Genomic DNA, 23,300 nt, shown 5'->3' with positions numbered 1-23,300 from the left:
ACTTGGTTAAGGGAATAACCCTCGACCTCATACCCCGCTCCAACACTAGCTAAGGACTTAGAGGAGACTCACCCAACCCAGTGACCTATCTGAGCACCACTCTCCTATATCTAGTGGCCTCCCTGAGCACCACTCTCATATATCAATGGCCTATCCAAGCACCACTCTCAAGAGACTCTATGTGAGCTCTTCCAGTTCGAAAATATTTTTCCTCTCCTCAAGTCCTAGGCTAGACTCATGCCATAAGGCATCACATGCAATCATGCATCATACATCATACATGGTCTGCCCACCATGATGATCAACAATCATACACATGTCATAAGACATCACATGCAATAATGCATCACACATCATAAATAGTCTACCCACCATTATGATCAATAAACATACTCATATGAACATATACACATGTCATATCATATTCAAACAATCATACGTATCAACACAAAGCATACATATGAATCACACCTCACCATACATCATATATCATACATACATGATCTAAACTTCAACTTTAAACATGCATAAGCATCAATTTAAAACAATTATATATAAACATATTCACGTTCGGCGCAATCAACTCGCGCCTGGCCTAACACCAACCCGAGAGTTCTAAGCTCTTCCACGCCGACGCGCTCAACCTGCGCCCGACCTAAATCCCAATCAGAGAGTTCAAAACTCTCATCCAAACCAACAAATCCAGCCACATGCAAACACAAAATCACAATGCATAGGCTCCATACAACTTAAATAAGCTTAGATCTCACATGCATCCAACCTATGCATCAAAATCATCAAAATCCTCATTTTTCTCAAAACCCTAAAAATGAGATTTTCTTCAATCCATCTATGGATTCTTAACATTCATGCACCTAATGAGTTTCTAAACTCACATGCAACCTAAATAACAAACATTCTAGCTTCCCTCACCTGAAGATTGGCTCAAAATAGCCAAAAACTGACAAGAAGTAGAATTCCCCTTCGTAGCTCAACGCGGAACTTCAATCTACCCAAAACAAGCTTTCTAATATGAATTTCAAGAAAAGACAGAAGGCATTAGTGGTCTAGAGGAGAAAAGGAATCATACAGGGAAATTTAGGAGAGAAAGGAGCTCACAGACCCAGAGACCTTCTCTCTAAAACTTCTCTCTAAAAACTCACATTCTCCTCACGGCCCACAACTCCTATTTATAGGTATTCCGGAGTGGCTAGAACGGCCTGTACTGAAACCGGAACGACCCGTTCTGTACTGCTTCGTCATGTGCAAAAACCACATGTAGAACGGCCCGTTCTGAAATCAGAATGGCCCGTTCTGGAACTCATCCAGAATGGCCCGTTCTAGAACTCATCCAGAATGGCCCGTTCTCCATCCAGAACGGCCCGTTCTCAACTACAATTTACAGGTCAATTTAATAGCTTGGAACGGCCCGTTCCAGATTGGGAACGGCCCGTTCTGGGCTACTAAATCACCTATATTGGACTTTTTGTAAAACAACTTGCTACGTTACAATACCCCCCAATAAATAGGAATTTTCGTCCCCGAAAATAGGCTTACCTGAAAAGAGGAATGGATACTGTTCCCTTGAACTAACTCTCCACCTCCCAGGTAACCTCACCAGTAGCTGCATCCCAAACAATCCTCACCAAGCTGATGGACTTGCCACGAAGCTCCTTCAACTTGTGATCAACCACAGCTACTAGTCTCTTCTCATAGGTCAAGTTCTCTCTAACTTGCACCTCATCCATCTCTACCACTTGACTTAGGTCTTTGATGTACTTCTTCAACTATAAAACATGAAACACATGTTCTCCCTCTTCAAACTCTAGAGGTTTCCTCCTCCTATCAGCTAGGTCTTTTGTCGACTCTGGGTAGCCCTCAACCTTTCTTGAATCTATCTCACCATCTCAGTAGTCTAAAGAACTAACTCTGGACCAACCACTACTGACTCACCCTTCTGATACCAACATAATGGAGTCCTACACCTTCTACCATACAAAGCCTCAAAAGGCGTCATGCCAATGCTCTAGTGATAACTTTTATCATAGGTGAACTCTACCAATGGTAACACCTCCTCCCAGCTACCCAGATAATCCAACACAAACTCTCAAGAGATCCTCCAATGACTGAACTGTACTCTCCGACTGACCATCTGTCTGTGGATGATAAGTAGAGCTCAACCTCAACCTCGTCCCCAAAGCCTGATGCAGAGTCTACCAACCTAGAAATAAACCTTCGATCTCTGTCAGAGATAATACTGGAAGGCACTCCATGCAACCGTACTATCTCTCTAATATACAAATGTGCAAGCCTCTCCAAGGACCACCTCTTGACAGGAAGAAAGTACGCACACCTTGTCAACCTATCAACAATCACCCAGATAGAGTCACTGTTCCTAGCTGTCCTAGGCAACCCAACCACAAAGTCCATAGTGACACTATCACACTTCTACTCGGGAATCTCCATCTGCACTAAGCTCAAAGCACTAAGCTCAAAACCAGCTACCCTCTCAGTACCAAGCAATCCCAAAATTCTCAACAACTCTAGATCCTGTAATTGCTTAGTTCCCACCTGTCTCAAGAACTCATTAATTATGGTGATCATACCGCAACTAATGTGATCTTGAACAACCTCCACCTCTAGTCTCAAATCTCTGAACTATTCAATCAGTTCCAACTCCCTAATCATCATAACCGACACATGAATGGATTTCCTACCCAATCATCTACTACCACACTCTCACCTTCCCAGGATGATACATCAACTGGAAATCAAAGTCCTTTAGGAATTCCATCCACCTTCTCTGGCTCATATTCAACTCCTTTTGATCACTAAATACACTGAATCTCGCACCATACAGATAGTGCCTCCACGACTTCAAGGCAAACACCACAGCTGCAAGCTCCAAATCATGAGTTGGATAATTTCTTTCATGGGTCTTAAGTTGCCTCGAAGCGTATGCCATTACTCTCCCTCCCTGCATCAACACACAACCTAACCCCTAGTGAGAAGCATCACAGAACACATCAAAATGCTCATCAGTGTCAGGTAACACCAAAACTGGAGAAGTAGTCAACCGTCTCTTTAACTTCTGAAAACTCTGCTCACAAGCATCCGTCTAAACAAAAGGCTGATCCTTTCGGGTCAATTGAGTCAAAGGCATTATATTCGAGAAAATCCTTCAATGAATCTCTGATAGTAACCCGCCAACCCAACAAAACTCCTAATCTCCGTAGCAGTCCTCGGACGCTCCCACTGAATCACAGCCTCCACTTTGGCTGGATCTACTGCAATCCCCTCTGCCGATATCACATGCCCCAAAAATCTCACCTCGGACAACCAAAACTCACACTTAGACAGTTTAGCATACAACTACCTCTCCCTCAGCACCTCTAAAACCAACCTCAGATGTTCATGGTGATCCTCTAAAGATCTAGAATACACCAATACATCATCAATGAAGACCACCACAAACCTGTCCAAGAATGACCTAAAAATCTTGTTCATGTAATCCATGAACACTGTTGGAGCATTATGACACTGAAACACATCACTACGTACTCACAGGACCATACCTAGTCCTGAAAGCAGTCTTCGATATGCCACTCTCCTTTATCCTGATCTGATGGTATCTAGATCTCAAATCAATCATCAAAAACACTGAAGCTCCCCTCAGCTAATCCATCAAATCATCAATTCTCGAAAGTGGATACTTATTCCTTATCGTCAACTTATTCAGTTGCCGATAATCAACACACAAGTGGGCCCCATCATCTTTCTCTACTAACAGTACCAGGGCACCCCAAGGATAAATATTGGACCTCACCATCTGTTTCTCCAACAAATCCTTAATCTATTTCTTCAGCTCTACCAACTCAGCTTGAACCATCCTATAAGGAGCCACTGATACCAGTCTTGCACCCAGTACCAGATCAATGCTAAACACAACATCACGCATAGGTGACAATCTTGGCACATCATCTGGGAACACCTCAGGAAACTCACTGACAACCCAATCCCAGTGATGACCCTCTTCGTCTCAATACTCAAAATGACAAAAAACATGAAGCACTCAGCTCTATCTCTTATCAACTACTCAGCCTGACCCGCTGACAACAATACCTCATCCTCCAACTGAGAAAATACCAACTCTCTTCGAGCACAATCTATAAGGATGTGAGGGGCAGATAACCAATCCATCCCTAAGATTATGTCAATATCTACCATGAGCAACACAATCAGGTTCACTCAGAACCTCCTACCAAACACCTTTATCGGGCATCTCACACACATTTCCGATGTCACCAAAGAAATTGAAGCCAGATTAGATACATACAAATCAACGTGCTATGCAGACACTAACAACCCAATCTCCCCACACAATCAATAGGAAAAAATTGAAAGTGTGGCACCGGAATCAAACAGGAACAAAACATCCTCACCTGCTGCCTTCCCCTCCCTCTTCACTAAATCTGATGAAGTGGAAGCCTCTACACCTGATAAAGAAAATTACTCTCCCCTCAATCGTAGGCCTGACTGGCCTCGGGGCACTCCCAGATGGAGTCGATGGCATCTGACAATCTTTGGAAATGTGGCCTGGCCTGCCACATCTGAAAAAAAAACATTTCCCAAATGGGAACAATCTCTAATCATGTGGGCTTCTCCACATCTGTAACATTGCACCGACTGTACTCCACCCTAAGGAGTAGCAGGACGAGGTCCCCTGCTAACAGCACCCCTCTAAGACTGAACAGGCCTGTCTTAGGGTCCTCTCTGCTGACCTCCCCTCCTAGATCCGGATGATCCCTCCTAAACTCTAGCAGCCTTGCCGCTGCTACTACCACCCTCCAATCTCTCAACAGTCTTTGTCTTCTCAACCAAGGTAGAAAATTTCACTATGGACATAAGGACTATGACCCCCCCTTCAGCTCATACCTCAATCCCTCTGCAAACTCCCTACATCTCCAAGCCTCAGATACAGGCCGAGAGTAGAAACGAGCTAGATGCTCAAACCACATAGCATACTCTGAAACAGACATGCTCCCCTACTGCAGTCTCATGAACCTAGTCTCCTTAGATATCTAAGGTTGTCTAGGAAATACTTCTCCAAGAAAACTCTCTTGAAGCAATCCCACTCTACAACCACACCTCTACTCTCTATCATCTGCCTGGTGTCTCTTCACCAGTACACAATCTCGCCCGCTACATGTATACTGCATAGGCCAACTTCCTCTCCTCAGAAGATCCCAAAACACTAAAGATCTTCTCATCTTACACAACCACTAATTTTCCACATCAAGATCTGAAACCCCCTTGAATTGAGGAGCCTAACATCTCCTGAACTCTGCTAAATCTCTCCCAATCCTGAGAGACCACCGGTCTAGCTACCTCAATCGCAACCCTACCCGCCTCCATCTGAGTAAAGTGAGCACTTTGCTGCCGCATCACCATGACCATCATCTCCATAGCCCTAGCGATCTGATCAAACTGAGGCCTCACCATACTAAAAGAATTCAAGCATTCTTTTACTAACACTTCACCACTACAACTCACCAAAATTAACACATATCAGAGATACGACACAACAGAAAGCTAGAAGGATCACTCCCCACAGAGTATCCCAAAAGACTCGACCGGCTCTGATACCATAAAAGTGTAACGACCCACCATGGTCTCTACACTTAGTGAAATCGCACTACTGCTAGTGAGACTAAGAGAAATATTAAGCTGGATAACTCATACATACATGTACAAATAAAAATGAAAATAACTAAGTTTCTGGTTATAAAATAGAACTCCATATATGTACAGTCATCCCAAAAATAATATTCCCTAGTGCCGGTCAAGCACAGACAAAACCATTACCCAAAATGGTAACTCTAACACGAGGATCAAAACTCCCCGTCTCGCAGCGGACACCTCAACTCCAAGCTAGCCCTGACCTGCTCCCATACCATGTATGATCATCGCAGCTCCACCACATGGAAACAGAAGGGTAAGCTAGAGTTCAAAACCAATCATACAAGTACAGAATAAAATTTATACTACACATCATCCAACTATCAATCATATTCATAGAGTCACACCATACACTCTATCCAATACTACTCATGCATAAAATACAATCCACCAATCATGAAGTCAAACACCACACTTCATCATATTAATAATCATGCAATAAATGCATCTCATGACAGATATCAATGTATATCAATCATTTAATGTGTCATCACTCATACACCTAGGAGATCTCCATAACAATAGAGCTGTATAAGTGACATCCCATCCTACCGAAATCACCCCAACCGTTTTCACGCCCAATGCGCCCGCTCGATCATAGCTAAACAGGATATAATCCTCACTCGAGTTTACTCGGATGATGTCACTTACACACTTGGAAGTCCAGATCCATCGTCAGGTATAGCACAACTGGGTATGGGCTTACCACGACCTTGGCATGCATAACCAAGTCAATTGTGGAGTTCGCCCACCGACTATCCGCAAGGATCCACGCACCTTCCCGAGTACTTGGTTAAGGGAATAACCCTCGACCTCATACCCCACTCCAATACTAGCTAAGGACTTAGAGGAGACTCAACCAACCCAGTGGCCTATTTGAGCACCACTCTCCCAAATCCAGTGGCCTCCCTGAGCACCACTCTCATATATCAGTGGCCTATCCAAGCACCACTCTCAAGAGACTCTATGTGAGCTCTTCTAATTCAAAAATATTTTTCCTCTCCTTAAGTCCTAGGCTAGACTCATGCCATAAGGCATCACATGAAATCATGCATCATACATCATACATGGTCTGCCCACCATGATGATCAACAATCATACACATGTCATAAGACATCACATGCAATAATGCATCACACATCATAAATAGTCTACCCACCATTATGATCAATAAACATACTCATATGAACATATACACATGTCATATCATATTCAAACATTCATACGTATCATCACAAATCATACATATGAATCACACCTCACCATACATCATATATCATACATACATGATCTAAACTTCAACTTTAAACATGCATAAGCATCAATTTAAAACAATTATATATAAACATATTCACGTTCGGCGCAATCAACTCGCGCCTGGCCTAACACCAACCCGAGAGCTCTAAGCTCTTCCACGACCGGCGCACTCAACCTGCGCCCGACCTAAATCCCAATCAGAGAGTTCAAAACTCTCATCCAAACCAACAAATCCAGCCACATGCAAACACAAAAATACAATGCATAGGCTCCATACAACTTAAATAAGCTTAGATCTCACATGCATCCAACCTATGCATCAAAATCATCAAAATCCTTATTTTTCTCAAAACTCCAAAAATGAGATTTTCTTCAATCCATCTATGGATTCTCAACATTCATGCACCTAATGAGTTTCTAAACTCACATGCAACCTAAATAACAAACATTCTAGCTTCCCTCACCTGACGATTGGCTCAAAATAGCCAAAAACTGACAAGAAGTACAATTCCCCTTCGTAGCTCAACGCGGAACTTCAATCTACCCAAAACAAGCTTTCTAATCTGAATTTCAAGAAAAGACAGATGGCATTAGTGGTATAGAGGAGAAAAGGAATCATACAGGGAAATTTAGGAGAGAAGGGAGCTCACAGACCCAGAGACCTTCTCTCTAAAAACTCATATTCTCCTCACGGCCCACAACTCCTATTTATAGGCATTCCGGAGTGGCCAAAACGGCCTGTACCGAAACCGGAACGGCCCATTCTGTACTGCTTCGTCATGTGCAAAAACCACATGCAGAACGGCCCGTTTTGGAACTCATCCAGAACGGCCCGTTCTCCATCCAGAACGGCCCGTTCTCCAACTAGAACGACCCGTTCTCAACTACGATTTACAGGTCAATTTAATAGCTTGGAATGGCCCGTTCCAAATTGGAAACGACCCGTTCTAGGCTACTAAATCACCTATATTGGGCTTTTTGTAAAACAACTTGCTACGTTACACATCATATTTCTGTCTCAAACTCTGGTAGTGGCATACAATTTAAGAATTTAACTAAACATGTCAAAATGAATCAATTGGAGTCCATTGCCATATATCTATCTATATATATATATATATATATATATATATATATATATATATATATATATATATATATATAAATATAAAGGGGATACTCCTTTTAATAACTATTTTGATCTCTACATTTTGTTGACCATTGTACCCTTTCATTTTAATTTTTTTTTAAATAATATTTTTATCAAAATTAAGACCCTAAAATTAATTTATACTAATATATAAAGGACATACTTCTTTTAGTAACCACCTTATTCTCCATATTTTGTTGACCATTATACTCTTTTATTTTAAAAAATTAGAAAAAATAATATTTTTATCAAAATCAAGACCATAAAATTAATTAATTAATTATAACATTATATCAACATATATTTATTACTTAATTTTTATTTTATTTTATCTTCAATAGAGGCACGATGTGCCTCAACCTTACTAGTATATATAATGTATATACTTCTATGACAAAATTCAAATTGTTTGACTGCAATACTGTTTATCACATAGAGTAAACATAATGATAATAAGTGAGAGATAATAATAAAGAAAGGAATTAATTCAAAGTAAATTCTTATTTATTTATATTGAGAAAAATTCAAGTCCCACATCGACTAGAGATTAGGCAATTGAATAGTATATAAGTGGAAAATAACCCTCACCTTACAAGCCGGTTTTGTAAGGTTGAGTTAGACTTAATTCACTATTCTAAGTTGGTATCAAGGCTATCCTAGATCCTTAAAAAATGGGCCGCCCACCATTGATTCATGCACCATAAGCATGAGGGGTGTATTGAGAAAAACTCAAGTCCCGCCAATCTTAGATCATTAAAAAGGACCACCCACCATTTATCCATGTACCAAGCCCAATAGTGCTGGACGTGATGGGTTGTATTGGGAAAAACCCAAGTCCCACATCGACTAGAGATTAAGCAATTGAATAGTATATAAGTGGAAAACAACCCTCACCTTACAAGCCGATTTTGTAGGGTTGAGTTAGGCTTAATCCACTATTCTAAGAATTTACAATATTTTTTCAAGGTACCCTTTAGCTTTTATGTTTGGAAAATTTGTCATATATATATATATATATATATATATATATATATATATATATATATATATATATATATATATATATATATTTATTTATTATTATTAAAGGGAGGGCAAAAGCCAAAAAAACTAAAGAGGAACCCGATAAAAGAAAGAGGCTCCCATTACATCATCACATAAAAGCTGAAAAAGCCCTAAAGGGGGGTTATGAAGCAAGAAAAGACCCACAGGTTGCTGAAGAGCTAACTTGGCCAAGACATCCACACTATGATTAGCTTCCCTAAAAACATGCTTAATGATAATATCATTTCCAGTAATAAGAGATCTAATAAGATGAAGAATTCGCCTACAAGAGTGATGATTACTACAACCAACCATCGGTGATGACTGATGAGAGAAATTGCTACACGTGAATCTGACTCAGTGATGAGTTTGGACATATTTGCATCTTTGGCCATCACAATGTGTATATATAGCCCAAAGCTCTACTCCATTAAACTATAGGCGTGATGACTTGTTATTTGTAGATTGCTTCATTCGGTGTTTGTGACAATTGAGAGCATCTCCAATGAGGTTGCTTATAAGCAACTTCCTTGCCACATCAACTCATTTGAGTTGTTTAAATTTTACCAAAATTTATTGTACAAGCTTCAGTACTTAAGAAAAAAGGAGAAAATGGATTGATGTGGCAAGCAGGGTTGCTTATGAGCAACCCCGCTGGAGATGCTCTGACAAGCATGATAGGTGTCATTGGAAAGTGCAATAACTTTTTATTTGTTGTTTCTTCTATTCAATTTTAACTTATCATGGGTGTTTTCAAAAGAGGAGTTCACTTTGTCTCCTCTAAGTATTATCACTGCTAAAAAAAACAAAAATGATTTAATGATGAGCAATTTGCGTTTTGCCTGGTTTGAATTCAATATTATATTTTAAATTCTGAAAATAAAAATCACAAAAAGTAAAAATTAAAAATTGTAAAAGCTAAAAACTGATTTTAACTTACAAAATTAAATAAATCTAATGTGGCAAACACTTTAAATAGAAAAATGGATTAAGTTTTCAAAAAAAAAATGTCACGTTATTTTTAGTAAGATAAAATTCAAGTATAATAATTTATATACCGATAATATTACTTCTTAATTAAAGTTTTATTTCAGTAGTTAAAATATTGATTTAAGATTGTTCTTAAACAGCACATAGAACGTCTTCCAACTAGTTATATATTAAGCACCCTTCTAATTCTCTCATCATTCTGATATTGATTTTGACTTTGTGCAAAACAACAATATGTTAATCGAAGGTTCCTCCAACAATGACGAGTTCCACTGGAATGATCTTAATGATCAAGTTCAGCGACATGCACCAGTTGAGCTTATAAACAATTTCGCATACCATTTTCATTTTCATTTCCAACCCTCCAATATTTCACCACTGCCTCTAGTTTTTCTAACAAACCCTCAGTGAGAGTTGTTTCCAAAGCTGCTGGACCACAACTTTCCCTTTCCATTCGTCATGGAAAGGTCATTCTTGCCTCACTTGATCCAAGTGATGCTTACCAGGTAACCCCTCCCATTCATAACTTATATACTGTGCCTTTCCCTAAGCACTTCAAATTTTCATATTTTTCTTACGTATATATATGTTTATTTTCATTGCTTCCTTGCCATGTTTTTTTTAATGTATTTTTTGTTGCAGCATTGGTTTAAAAGATGAAAGGTACAGCACCAGGAGGGATGAAGCAGGATTCTGTGCCTTTTCTTTAGTGAACAAGGCCACCGGTGAGGCCTTGAAGCACCCAGTAGCTGACTATCACACAGTAAGAAATATTAATTTCTCAAATTTTTTGGATTGGGAAGGACTTCATTCTAGAGTATGATCTTATATCATTGGTTACCCCACAATTTATGTACACACTAGTATAATAATACTAGGGATGAAGAAATTTATTAGAAAAAATCCAGAGCCCTATATCGTTTGGAATTAAGTTAAACAATAAATTTATAAGTCGATTTTACACGATTAAGTTAGATCTAAATTGATTTTCTAAAACTTCCTTTAATTACAAGGTATTCCTTTTTTGGACTGAGCTGAGTTTGCATATGTAACAAATGCATTTGTTTATACCAATGTGTTGAATTATTGATCATTCAAATTATGATATTGGACCTAAGATGTCATATACATAGTATTGTTAATGTTAGATCGATCACATTCGGATATATATCCTCCTTTCCTCCAAAATATATTGAGAGCAATAATATTTATACGGTATAATTTGTATAAATAAAAGAGTTAGAAGAGAATGAAGAAAAAAAATGTGAGATAAAATATGTTAAAAAGAGAGAAAATAATATAAACTATAAACTATAGCTATATTAGAAATGAATGTGTAATCAAGAGAATCAGTGAAAGCATATTTGGATCATTTTTATCATAGTGTACTTCCTTTGGCAAGTCATCTCATGTATTATGATTGTTAGTGCTTTCTATGGCATGTGGCATGTTAGGACCTTGGATTAAGATTTACTTCTACATGCTCCTGACCCTTTAACTGTTTTATGACAAATACAATTTGTGAATATATCTTTCTTTGATTTCTACTTTGTCAATTTTATCTTTCAATAATGTGGATTCTGGAATTTTATGGTTAAATTCATATGTTATTACTTGTTAGCATGTAGCTATTCTCCTAAATTGTTTAACTGATGGAAACTTGAAATGGGAAAGTGTTTGATAGAAGGGGAAAGATACTTTTGGTAATTGGGAAAGTACCATAGCAATTTTATATAAGACCCTCTTTCCTTTGGTAATGTGTTATTTACATTAGAATCTTATAATTGTTATGTAGGTAAGGATGATGCCCTACAATCCAGATATTCTGGATGAGTCTGTTTTGTGGAGTGAGGGTGAGGACTTAGGTGATGGCTACAGTGCTATAAGAATGGTGAATAATATTCGTTTTAATATGGATGCTTGTTGTGGTGACAAAGAATCTGGAGGTACGCATGATGGCACTACAATAATCCTCTGGGACTGGAACCATGGTGATAATCAGCAGTGGAAGATCTTGCCCTACTGTAAGCTTTCTACCAAGTTTTTTCTTTTTGAAATGCATGCCTTCTAATGTCAAAACATTATTATTTAATCTTCAACAAGTTTGTCTTTATGATATGTTTAGATAAACTTTTTCATAAATTTTTTAAGATAATAAAATAACAAGTTATTTTTTTTCATAAATTTAAATTATTGTATAAGTATAAATTAATTATCGTTATTTGCTGTGGCATCTCTGTTTGATTCTTAATGATTCTAAAATTATACTATCTACTCAGATGCTCAAGTTTCTTTTTTCATTTTAGTTAGTTGCATATATCCCAGAAATAAAAACTAGTTTACATACTTCCTTTTTTTTTGTTGCTAACCGTGCTTGCACTAGTGTAAAAAGAGGCTTTTACGTCACCTAAATGACGTCGGAACAACGCACCACCGACGTTATAAAAACGCGGTGGCAGAATGGTAAATAATGGGAACTAATTTACGTCGAACAAAGGGGGGACCGACGTAAATTATCCCATTAACGTCGGAGCTCTCACTGTCCGACGTAAATTTACGTCGGACCCCCGTAGTCCGACGTAAGTTTACGTCGGATGGTGAGAGCTCCGACGTTAATGGGATAATTTACGTCGGTCCCCCCTTTGTCCGACGTAAATTTACGTCCCACCAACCCTCACCCGACGTAAATATGCCCCTAAAATCAAACACCCGCTTCCCTTTTCATTCCCGCGCTCCCTGTTTACAAAACTAATAATCCCTTTTCTCTCAATCTCTAAGTCTCTCAGTGCGTTTGTTTCTACATTGGACGTTTGTAACTCTCTAAGTGTCTGCACATTACACGTTTGAGGTTAGTTTCTTGTCTACGCAAATTTTTTTTATTTTCTGCTATTTATTCATCTGGAACGGGCCATTCTGCTTGCAGAACAACCCGTTCTGCTTGCAGAACGGCCCGTTCTCCTTGCAGAACAGCCCGTTTTGCAAGCAGAATGGCCCGTTCTCCTTGCAGAACGGCCCGTTCTCCTTGCAGAACGGCCCGTTCTCCTTGCAGAACGGCCCGTTCTCCTTGCAGCACGGCCCGTTCTGCTTAAATTTTTTGTATTGTAAATTGTTTATCTGGAACGGCCCGTTCTGATTTTAGTATGGCCCGTTCCAGATAGGTTTTTGTTTGTGTATTATTTGTTTTTTTATTAGTTATTTTGTTGCTATATTGTTATTATCTTTTTTACTTTATTTGTCTATTTAGTTAATTCATTGTTTTTATAATGAAAGTATAATTTTTTCAGGATTATGGAGGATTCTGGGTCTAGCAGTGGAAGGAGGGAAGGTAGATCTGTCACCCGATTGTCTGGGTTGACAGCTGGACGCATTGCCAAGGAGAGGACACCGGTTGAGGTGGATCCTCATTCTGGCAAGGCATCAGGCCCAAATGCTGCCAAGTTTAAGAGCTATTTGGGAGTCCTAGCTCGACGACATGTTTCTATTATCATTCCATCATGGGATGACGTTCAGGAGGTTGACAAGAACCTCATGTGGCAAGATATTCAGGTATATACTTTCACATCCCTTGAATATTATATAACTTAAATACATTATTTATTAATTGTTGTTATTTTCATAGCAAAATTTTGACATTCCCAACACTGAGGTCATGAGGAGGAAGATGTTATCTGCCCTGGCCACCAGGTGGAGAGACTTCAAGACTTTCTTGACACGGGAGTATGTATTTGGAGAGCAACAAAATGAGACTCCCTGTCTAAAGTACCAGATTACTGATGAGGAGTGGATGCAATTTCGTGCCACTCGATTGGACCCTTCGTGGCAGGTTAGTTATTGATAACTCTTACATTGACACAAATACTTAAGGTATATTTTAATTAATCTCATTTTCTTTTTTGTATTATTGCAGGCTAAAAGAATAGCTGCCCAAGAACGACAGGCCAAGAATGATGCACCCCATCTATTGTCAAGAGGGGGATATGAAAGGAAAAAAAAGGAAATGAAGAAGGCTAGGGCAGAGGCAGCAGGAGTTGAGTCTGCTGACCGTGTGGAGTCACCTCCCCGCCATGAGATGTGGATAGCAGCCCGGACAAAATCAAATGGGCAAATGACTTCTGAGTCTGCAAGGGTCATTGCTGATAAAATAGTAAGTAAAAATATACAAACTAAGACTCTTCATTTCAACTTATTTAATTCATAAGTGTAGTTTAGGGTATACTTATTGTTAATATGTTGTAGGAGGGTTCAGTTGAGCAGAGCACCCAGGGCTCATTTGTTTCCGATGGTCGGAATGATATCTTCACAACGGCCATAGGAAGGCCAGAGCACGGAGGCCGTGTGCGTGGTGTTGGTGGTTCTTGGAGCCACCGAGATTTCTTTGGTGCCCGATCATCGAGGAGCACTGTTGACTCTTGCAGTCAAGAGGTTATGTAGAGAATGGAGCAGAGATTGGAGATGCAGTTTGAAGAGAAATTGAAGAATATTCAAAAAGAGTTTGAACAGAAGTTTGAACTTTTGGCTCGTTCTCAACAACAGACTGCAGTTGCTCATGATGGTGTTCGAATCAGCACTAAAGGGAGTTGTGCTGCTCCAGATCCCTCACCGGATCAGACTCACACTGATGTACCAAACCAGTGTGAGTTATATGTTGAGGATGACCCCCCACGGTTAGTGGCTATTGGCCGAGTATTTGAGGGTGGCTCAACCATCCATGGTGTCCCTCTACAGCCAGACTGGACACGGGTTGTGGTTGACCAAATTCAAGATGCTGTTGCTCCAGTGCCTTTGCCCAATACAGAGGTTCAACTAGTGGGGCAGGCAACCGGCACATTCTTAGCTTGGCCAAAATGTTTGGTCATGCCACTTTCAGCACGAACAAAGGTAATTATATTATTGCTCTTTTATATTCTTATAATTTTATTATTGTTTAACTAATTGTGATTATTTCTTTAGGATTTTATCAATCGTGGTAAGGAGGTCATGAGAGAACCTCATGTTGATGATGCTAATATCGCAGCAGCTGAGGATTATCCCATATCTAAGCTTCTAATCATATTACCACGATTAAATAAGAAGCCAATTCAATTGTAGTGGGACATTAGAGTTTTTGGAGTTGATAGCGCTGCTGTTCCACTATACATATCTATGCCTGATGCATTAGAGATTGTTGGGGGAAACTCCATGTTAAATATTTCTATCATACAGTTGTGGGCCATGTAAGTCATATTTTCTTTTGAGTCTAAATTTACAATAATTATATTTAACTTATAATAATTATTTGTGATAGGTACATGGACAAATTGAGTGTGGAGCATGCACAAGCAGAAGTATATGAATTTATTGAGCCTCAATCCATCCAAAAATCAGGAAACACTCAGGTCCAAATCCAGCAATATATGCAAACATGGATGAGTGACTCAAGAAGAGATATATACATGGCTCCATACATTGACGGGTTAGTTTTTTAATTGGTTTTTTAATCATGGTAATTTTATAACTAATTTGTTTGTCATACAATGTAGGTCTCATTGGCAGTTAATGGTAATCATTCCTAAGGAATACACCGTGGTGTGGTTTTGTTCACTACATCGAAAACCAAGCCACGAAATTAAATGCCAATTACAAGGGTAATTAAATTTTTTCATTATGTTTTAAAACTGTAATTATATATATTGGCTAACATTTGTTTTTATTTCAATTAATTAGAATCGTGTCTGGAGTTAATATTTTAAGTGGAAGAGCCAGATCATCAAAGTCATTGCATTTCATATACCCTAAGGTTAGCAAATTAATTCATATAGTCAATAATATTTAAATTTATTGACTTTAGAAATAATAGTTATTTGTTTCTCATTTTAGTGTAATAGGCAACAAGACTCGTTTGAATGTGGCTATTACACCATGTATTGGATGAGAGCCATAGTTTCTGCGGGTATTATTGATTCTTGGGCGCAAGTAATTCATATCAAAATTTATTTAAGTATATTTACCTTTAGGATAATTAACATTGTATATTAATGACACTTAAATTAATGTTTCAGGTCTTTCAAGATCCATCTCCATTGCCCGAAGATGAGATGCTCAAGATAAGAGAACAATGGACAACTTTTTTTCTTCAAAGTATATCATAGTTAGATTTCTAAGTTTAGTTAGTTAGATATTATGTTTATAGTTTGATAGTTAGTTAGTTAGATAGCATTGACAAACATATGTTTTATAGCTTTTTTAGAATAATAGGATTTACATTGTCATAATTTATGCTTTTTAAGATTTATATATTATTTTCTTTTTGTCATTCAATTTTGAAATATAATTTGAATTTCTATTCTGGATTGCCTGGTTTAGATTTATAAACGTTTTAAAAAAAACCCATAAATTTACGTCGGACATGGCTTGTCCGACGTAAATTTATGGCACCTTTTTTACGTCGGGCTGGGATAATGCCCGACGTAAATTTACGTCGCGTTTTAGGGGCGACGTAAATTTACGTCTCCCGTATTAACGTCGGAACCTTTTCCGACGTAAAAGGCTCAAAATACCCGACGTAAAAGACCCTTTGTGTACTAGTATTGTAAAAATTGACTAAACTGTTTCTCTCGAGTTCATTTTTCTTTCTCATAGAACAAAATATTGTGATTGAATTTAAAGGGGAAAAGTGAGGGTTAGAATTTTTGTTTAGTTAATGAGAGATTTTAAAACTAATTTATTTTTACACCTGTATAATTTTGAATTGAAAAAAATAAGTGTTTTAGACATTTTGTTCAAAATGTTTTAAATCTCCTGATTTCCCATCCTAGAACTTTACTAGATGAGTGAAAATTAGATGAGGTGTGATTTTATTCCTCCATTCGTCCCACTCTTAAAAATTGAATCAAATAAAAGTTTAATTATAAAAATTCTCTCATTTTCCTCCCACGAAAATTGCAAATCTGAACGATTATGGTAAATGCAGGAGTACAATTGGCTTTAAAGATGCATCAAGTGAAGGAGTATTGGCCCTTCTATTTGAGTGGTTTGTGCTATGTTTGTATGGTGTTTATCTATTACTTTTCTCACAAGTTAATTATCTGATTTTCATATACTATTGGTATTTGTTATACATTTTATGCTACCATCTTTCACCGAAAACATGGGAGTGATCAATGTTATAAATAGCATCATGGTCATGGGTTTTCAATGCTTCATTTTCCATGTATTAAATTTCCTGTATATTATTATTTTTGGTTGCGCGTAGTGGTACTTGATCACTTCTTTATGACGACCATGTGTAAATTTTAAAAGATAAATGCTACTAAATTTTTCAAAATTCTATGATTTTTTCACAAGTCATACATTAAAAAAGAAAAAAGAAAGTAAGAGAGATGCGTGATAAGTTGGATAGTGCAATGGAGAGAGAGAGAGAGAGAGAGAATAATTATAAAAAGTTTTTGAAGACTATTAATGGTTTCCTTATTCACTGTAAGTACAATTAAATTGCAAGTATTATATATTTGATATTTCAGTTTTTTATGAGGGTACTTGTAGTGTTTTTTTTATTCATCTCTTTATATATAATTTTAATTTTAATTTTTTATACATTATTGTTTAAATTTAATTTAAATATCAAGTTTTGATATATTATATTAAGTAGAAAATATATTTTGTTTTATAATCTGAATTATAGTAATTTTTAATTTTAGCCAATCTGAATATGAAATTGATTTTAAAATTTTCAATTGTAAGACATTGCGTTGGAGTATTTTTTATTTAATTATTTTATTTCAATATTTTTTTTAATTAAATAAAATATTCATCATCAATATTAAAAATATTTTACGTCGAAGGAATATATTTTAGTTTATTGTTGCTTTTCAAGCTTGAATGGAGTAAATGAATTATTGATTTCATCACAGGATCACGTTGAAAATAATTTGAGATTTTAAATCTTTTGTAAAGGGGTTAAACTATTATTTTCAACTATTAATGTTACGTTTTAAATCATCTCAGCGTGTTCAGAATTTTTTAGATTTGGGCCTAAGATGATCATACTTTTGGTTATTGGGTAGGGTGCAATTAGCATGTTGAGGAGTCCAATAAAGGCTGAACTCAAAAGATTATTACTAAATACAAACTATTTTACCCATTTGTAATTACCCTACTTGCCTCTAGAATCCTAAGAGATCTTCATGCAAAGGTGTTTTTATATTGTTTCAAACTAATAAAAATAAAATATAAATGATTTAACTATTAATTGACATAACTGGGAAACATTTTATTTTTGTGTGGTTGATTTCAATGTCATGTGGGAAATTGAACTGAGGTAAATCAAATTTCACATTTGCTTGTATGCTTAAAACACAAAAGGTAATTACAATATGGGAAATTGAATTCTCATTTTATCAACCTGGCACAACTAAGATGGAGGTTCTTGAACAAGTTGAATTTTTGCAGTATTATAAATGATGTTCTATTAACAGTGCATGCATTTAAAAAATCAATTTTTAATATATTTTATACAACTAATATGACATTAATTTATATTGTTAGTATTTCTTTCAATACCCTTAATTTTGGAGAAAATGAAATCAAGACCAGTCATATTAAATTAATGTTCACTATAAAATTTAATTTTGTTTCTAGATTACTATATTATCTTTTTTTTTTAATTCATTCTATTTTTTTAAAAAAAGAAATCAACTATATTCTAATAAAAACAATAAAATGTGATTTGATATTTTAAAAATTGTTCAAATTTTTTATAAATAAAATGAAATAGTATAATATAATATTTATGCAAAATAATAAAAACCAAAAAATTAAATGTATGATCTCATTGCTGTCATTTTAATCAAAATGACTTCTTATATACAATACCACTCTTGTGAAAATTTATATTCATTTCAATGACTTTTCTTTCCTTAGTTCAAAATAAATGTAAAATAGTATATATATTTTTTTGTTATACCATTTTAAACAAGAAATAAAATTCTTAAATAATCTACAACGACATCTCTATATATTCACATTTTTAAATTGCATATCTGTATTAATAAATTAACTACAAATAAAATTTAATTATCATCTAATAATTTAAATTAAATTATTTTTTTTAAAATATAAAAAATAGAAACTTAAATAAGAGTCTAAGTTGGTTTGCCTCACAACTAGGCAGCCATGACCATTGACCAGTTATGTCTTGACTCTTGAGTTCACTCTGAATTTTTAGGGCTTTATTTAAGTTGTTGAACACTTGCAACAAAATTTCACTTCAATTAATGCTTTTGCTCATAGTTTCTTTGCTCTTGTTCAGTTTGGAACTTCTTGGAATTTACATGTGCATGATTTTGTATGAGTTTTATTTTATTTTATTACAATATTTTGAAAACAAAAGGCAATTTTTTTTTCTTCATATCAATATTATATACATTTATCTTTAAATTATCTTAAGTTAAAGTCAAATAAAACTATTTTATCCCTTGTTTTTATCTCTTGTTCCTCATTTTCCTAGTTGACCAAGATGATCAAGAATTGATTTTTCTCTAGGAAGATTCTTGCACCTTTAATGGATGTACTAATTAGGAATGGTACTTATATATGACGTTTACAGTTGAGTTATAAATTTCCCACTCGTTCTAAATTATTGTCCTAACTTCTGAACAAGTTAATTTTTCTATGATAGTTATGTAATGAGAGTCGTTCAGTGTGCTAATTTATTTTAATTTAATGGCAGCCATACCCTTTGGCCCAAATAATTAATAGACATGTACCACACATAAGTGCAACCAAATTCATGGTAAAATACCTACTTTCTAGGATATTTATTTAAGTCTCGTTGATTTTAAGTATTTTTTTATTTCTACTTAGAAAAATGAGAAACTTTGAAGTACTCTAGTCAATGGAGACCCACTTGTTTATAAATTTTAACTGAGTAATGACTTGGATCAATGCTGGCAAAGCTTAACAAGCGTGGCTGAAGGTGTCATCACTCATCACCTTCTTCTTAGTCAATACTAGTTCCCTGCCTCTCCAATTTGGAAGGAGTAAATACATATTATTTTAACCATTATAATTATTAATCAATTAGAGTTTTTACTCTTTAATGAGAAACCAAAATATTTCTCGAGCTCCCTTTCTTTAGATTGGTTACGAGACTAATTCTTGAATTAAAATTTAGTCAAATTCAAGGCTCTATATTTTTCTCAAAAATAAAAATAATATCTATTTTAGTTTTTGAATTTGTGAGACTTTGTTTTAGCAATTTCTAAAACACTTAAATATGATTTTAGTGTCTTCTAAAACTTGTAAATATTATTTTCGATCTTTATAAAATAAACAAACTTTAATTTTGATTGTTGTAGAATATTTTTCTTTCAATTTTAACTTTCTAAAATTTAAAGTTATTTTTTTTTTTGTCTCTAGTGATCATTTTGAAATATATATATATATATATATATATATATATATATATATATATATTAAGGAATTAACGATGAGGACTATCACGATTAACAAATTTCAATTGCAGATATTTATTTGATTTTTTTTTCTTCTAATTATAGATACTATTATGATATCGTTTTGCAAATTCAGAAATAAAAATAAAAATTTATTAAAACCATATTACAATAGTTCGAATTTAAGTCCTCCAAACGTACGCACGAGGGGAACCTAATGGTATTAGGGTTACCCTAGCAACATCTCGAGTTTTTTGTTTTCTGTACTTTGAAAATGACAACACGATTTTATTGGTTTTTTTTAATTATTTTATTAATATAATATATTTATTGATTTTATTGATTATTATTTTTTGTTAAAAATTTAATCAGTCATTTTTAAGTAATATTTTCTAACTATTTTTCTTCATTTCAACATTTAAACTCGAGATTTTTTTAAGAAGACTAAATAACAGAATTTATTGGACTCTGGTTTAGTGTTTTTAATTTATTTTGTTTTTGTTTTAATAAAAGGGCTAGGGTGCGCTCATTTTGATGCCGACAGTAATGCCACCTAAAATTTGCTATATTATTATTATTATTCAATTCCAATCAAAATTGTCATTACGTTTATGTATTCATTCACTTATTAATGATTATTTGCACTGTTTAGTAACTCATGCCCAAGAGGAATAGGATTAGATAGCACTCAAATACGATCATAAAGTTTTCAAGAATGACGGGTTCGTATTTTGTTTGGTTAATGGAGAAATTTCTATATATTTATCATATTATGAATAATAAATCTGCAGGTCCCACTTTGTTATATGGATATTCCATGGTATCTAGAAATAATAATAATAATAATAATGAATATAAAACTCTTTGATTTTGTGTCGAATAAGCCTCATTCCCCTTTTTTCTTTATCTTTTTCTAGATATAAAGGATTAAAAGGAAAGTGATCTTTGAAGTTTGATTACTACGACGCTTGGTGATAAGTATGGGTTACACTTCCTTGTGGGCCTACTAATATACCCAAAATCCAGTTCATAACTTTAAAGGCGATGAACTTTGTAAGAAACTTTAATATTAAAATTGACTTGAAATATGATTCCTTTATATAACAAAAAAGCAAAAGCAATTTCCATCAGTTACATCTTATATCTTCTTTAATCAATATCAACATGATTTGGTTATATATATGTGTGTGTGAATGAGACTTTTACATCGTGACCTGAATATAATTATAATAAAACCAACAACTACATGATACCACTAATAAGCATGTTTTTAATCCGATAGATTTGTGTGTATCTATGAATTCACACTGATGCATGGCATGCTACATTTAGATACTTCAATCCATTAAAATATGACCACTACTAATTTATATTTGTATTATTACCGATAAGCTCAATTATTATGAATTAAACTGAAAAGAATATTGAGTTTTGTACTTTTGTAGTTTATTACAACCGGGAAAGAGAAAGATTTGCAGTTGTAACCACCAAGCCGTCATAGGTTTTTTTTAGTATTGTAAGTTGCAAAGTCATATATTTATTTTCACTTGGTTTGTATTGTTATGTTGAGTTGTTTTGTTTTAAGAAATTTTAGAATTTGAGAATTTTTTATGAATTTTAATAGTATTAGAAATTTTTCTGGATAAATATCTAGTTTAACTCCAAGGAAATGAGTATATAAGGTTTTTATTTTGAATAGAGTTTCATAAACCTCATTCATCAAAAACTTAGAGAGAGAATTCTAGAGAGATAGACTCTAGTTTGTGACCTTCTTTCTTCTCTAAATTAATTTTCTCCTACGTTTTCCCTAATTTTATTGTGTTGTCTTGTTGATGAATTTAGGTGTCTAGGACTTGAATTCAATTGCTTGATTCGTTGAGTGTGGTAGAACAAAGTTTCAGGATTCTCTTTTTCCTCATTTTCTAGATTGATCTTGAGGTAAGGGGAGCTAGATTTATAGATTTTGATTGAGTAACTGAGTTGTGTAGTGATGCATGCATGAGTTGCATGTTGTATGAATTTCATTGAGATTCATGGTTAAGTTGATCAAATTGGAGCGGGTTGCAATTAAGAGTTGGGGTTTGGGTTCATGAAGAGGAAATTGATGATCTGAAGAGAATTATGTGTTGCATGTTGAAATTGGTGTTGTATATGAGTTGTATATAGCATATATGTATATATTCTTGTGCTGCATGAGTGGTTTGGGCTCAATTTCAATTGGATTTAGCAAAATTTGTGATCTGCATAAATGTAGATTGCTTATCATTTTGGGTGTGCCCTCAAGGCGTTGAGTGTCGTTTCAACATGAGGTTTTCTATCTTGTCATGTTGGGTGCAGGATTGGTGACGTCAAACGTGAGGAGAAAAGCTCATCTCGAGTTGGAATGGCGACAGACGTTATTTGAATGACATTAGATGTGAGAGCACAAGAAATTCTCTGATTTGGTGATGCTAGGTCTCGAGTTAAGTGGAACCTAGTGTGATCGAGCCAACACTCTCTACCTAGACAATGTTGGTCATCAGTATGGCAACATTGGGTATGAGTCAGGCAGAGACTCACTACCTAAAATGAGGCCAAGTGTGAGACTTTTCCACACCAAGCATCAGGTTCCAAGGACCTCTACCTTGTCCATGATAGACGCTAGTTATGTAGCATTGGACGTAGGCAAGATAGAGAGTTTCCTGTTTAGA

At 35.5% G+C, this 23,300-nt stretch overlaps 1 protein-coding gene and 1 long non-coding RNA gene across 2 annotated transcripts; both read left to right on the top strand.

Annotated features, from left to right (window-relative positions):
* The first annotated feature begins 9,810 nt into the window (after window positions 1-9,810).
* Window positions 9,811-12,542, top strand: LOC109802632 (ricin B-like lectin EULS3). The gene is given in 5 exon segments (XM_083073371.1): window positions 9,811-9,871; window positions 10,499-10,686; window positions 10,823-10,831; window positions 10,833-10,943; window positions 11,976-12,542. Coding segments are annotated over 5 exon segments (645 nt in total). The 3' UTR covers window positions 12,252-12,542.
* Window positions 12,543-15,486: 2,944 nt separating this feature from the next.
* LOC145957020 (uncharacterized) lies at window positions 15,487-16,224 on the top strand. Its single transcript, XR_014433457.1, has 4 exons — window positions 15,487-15,632; window positions 15,700-15,804; window positions 15,884-15,956; window positions 16,037-16,224. It is a non-coding gene; the product is annotated as an uncharacterized LOC145957020 (long non-coding RNA).
* The last annotated feature ends 7,076 nt before the right edge of the window (window positions 16,225-23,300 follow it).

This window comes from Cajanus cajan, chromosome 4 (assembly GCF_000230855.2).
Source record: "Cajanus cajan strain Asha chromosome 4, NIPB_CcT2T_4, whole genome shotgun sequence".
In the NCBI taxonomy this organism is placed as follows: Eukaryota; Viridiplantae; Streptophyta; class Magnoliopsida; order Fabales; family Fabaceae; genus Cajanus; species Cajanus cajan.
Note: the sequence above shows the minus strand (reverse complement) of the source record. Positions and strands in the feature narration are given on the sequence as shown.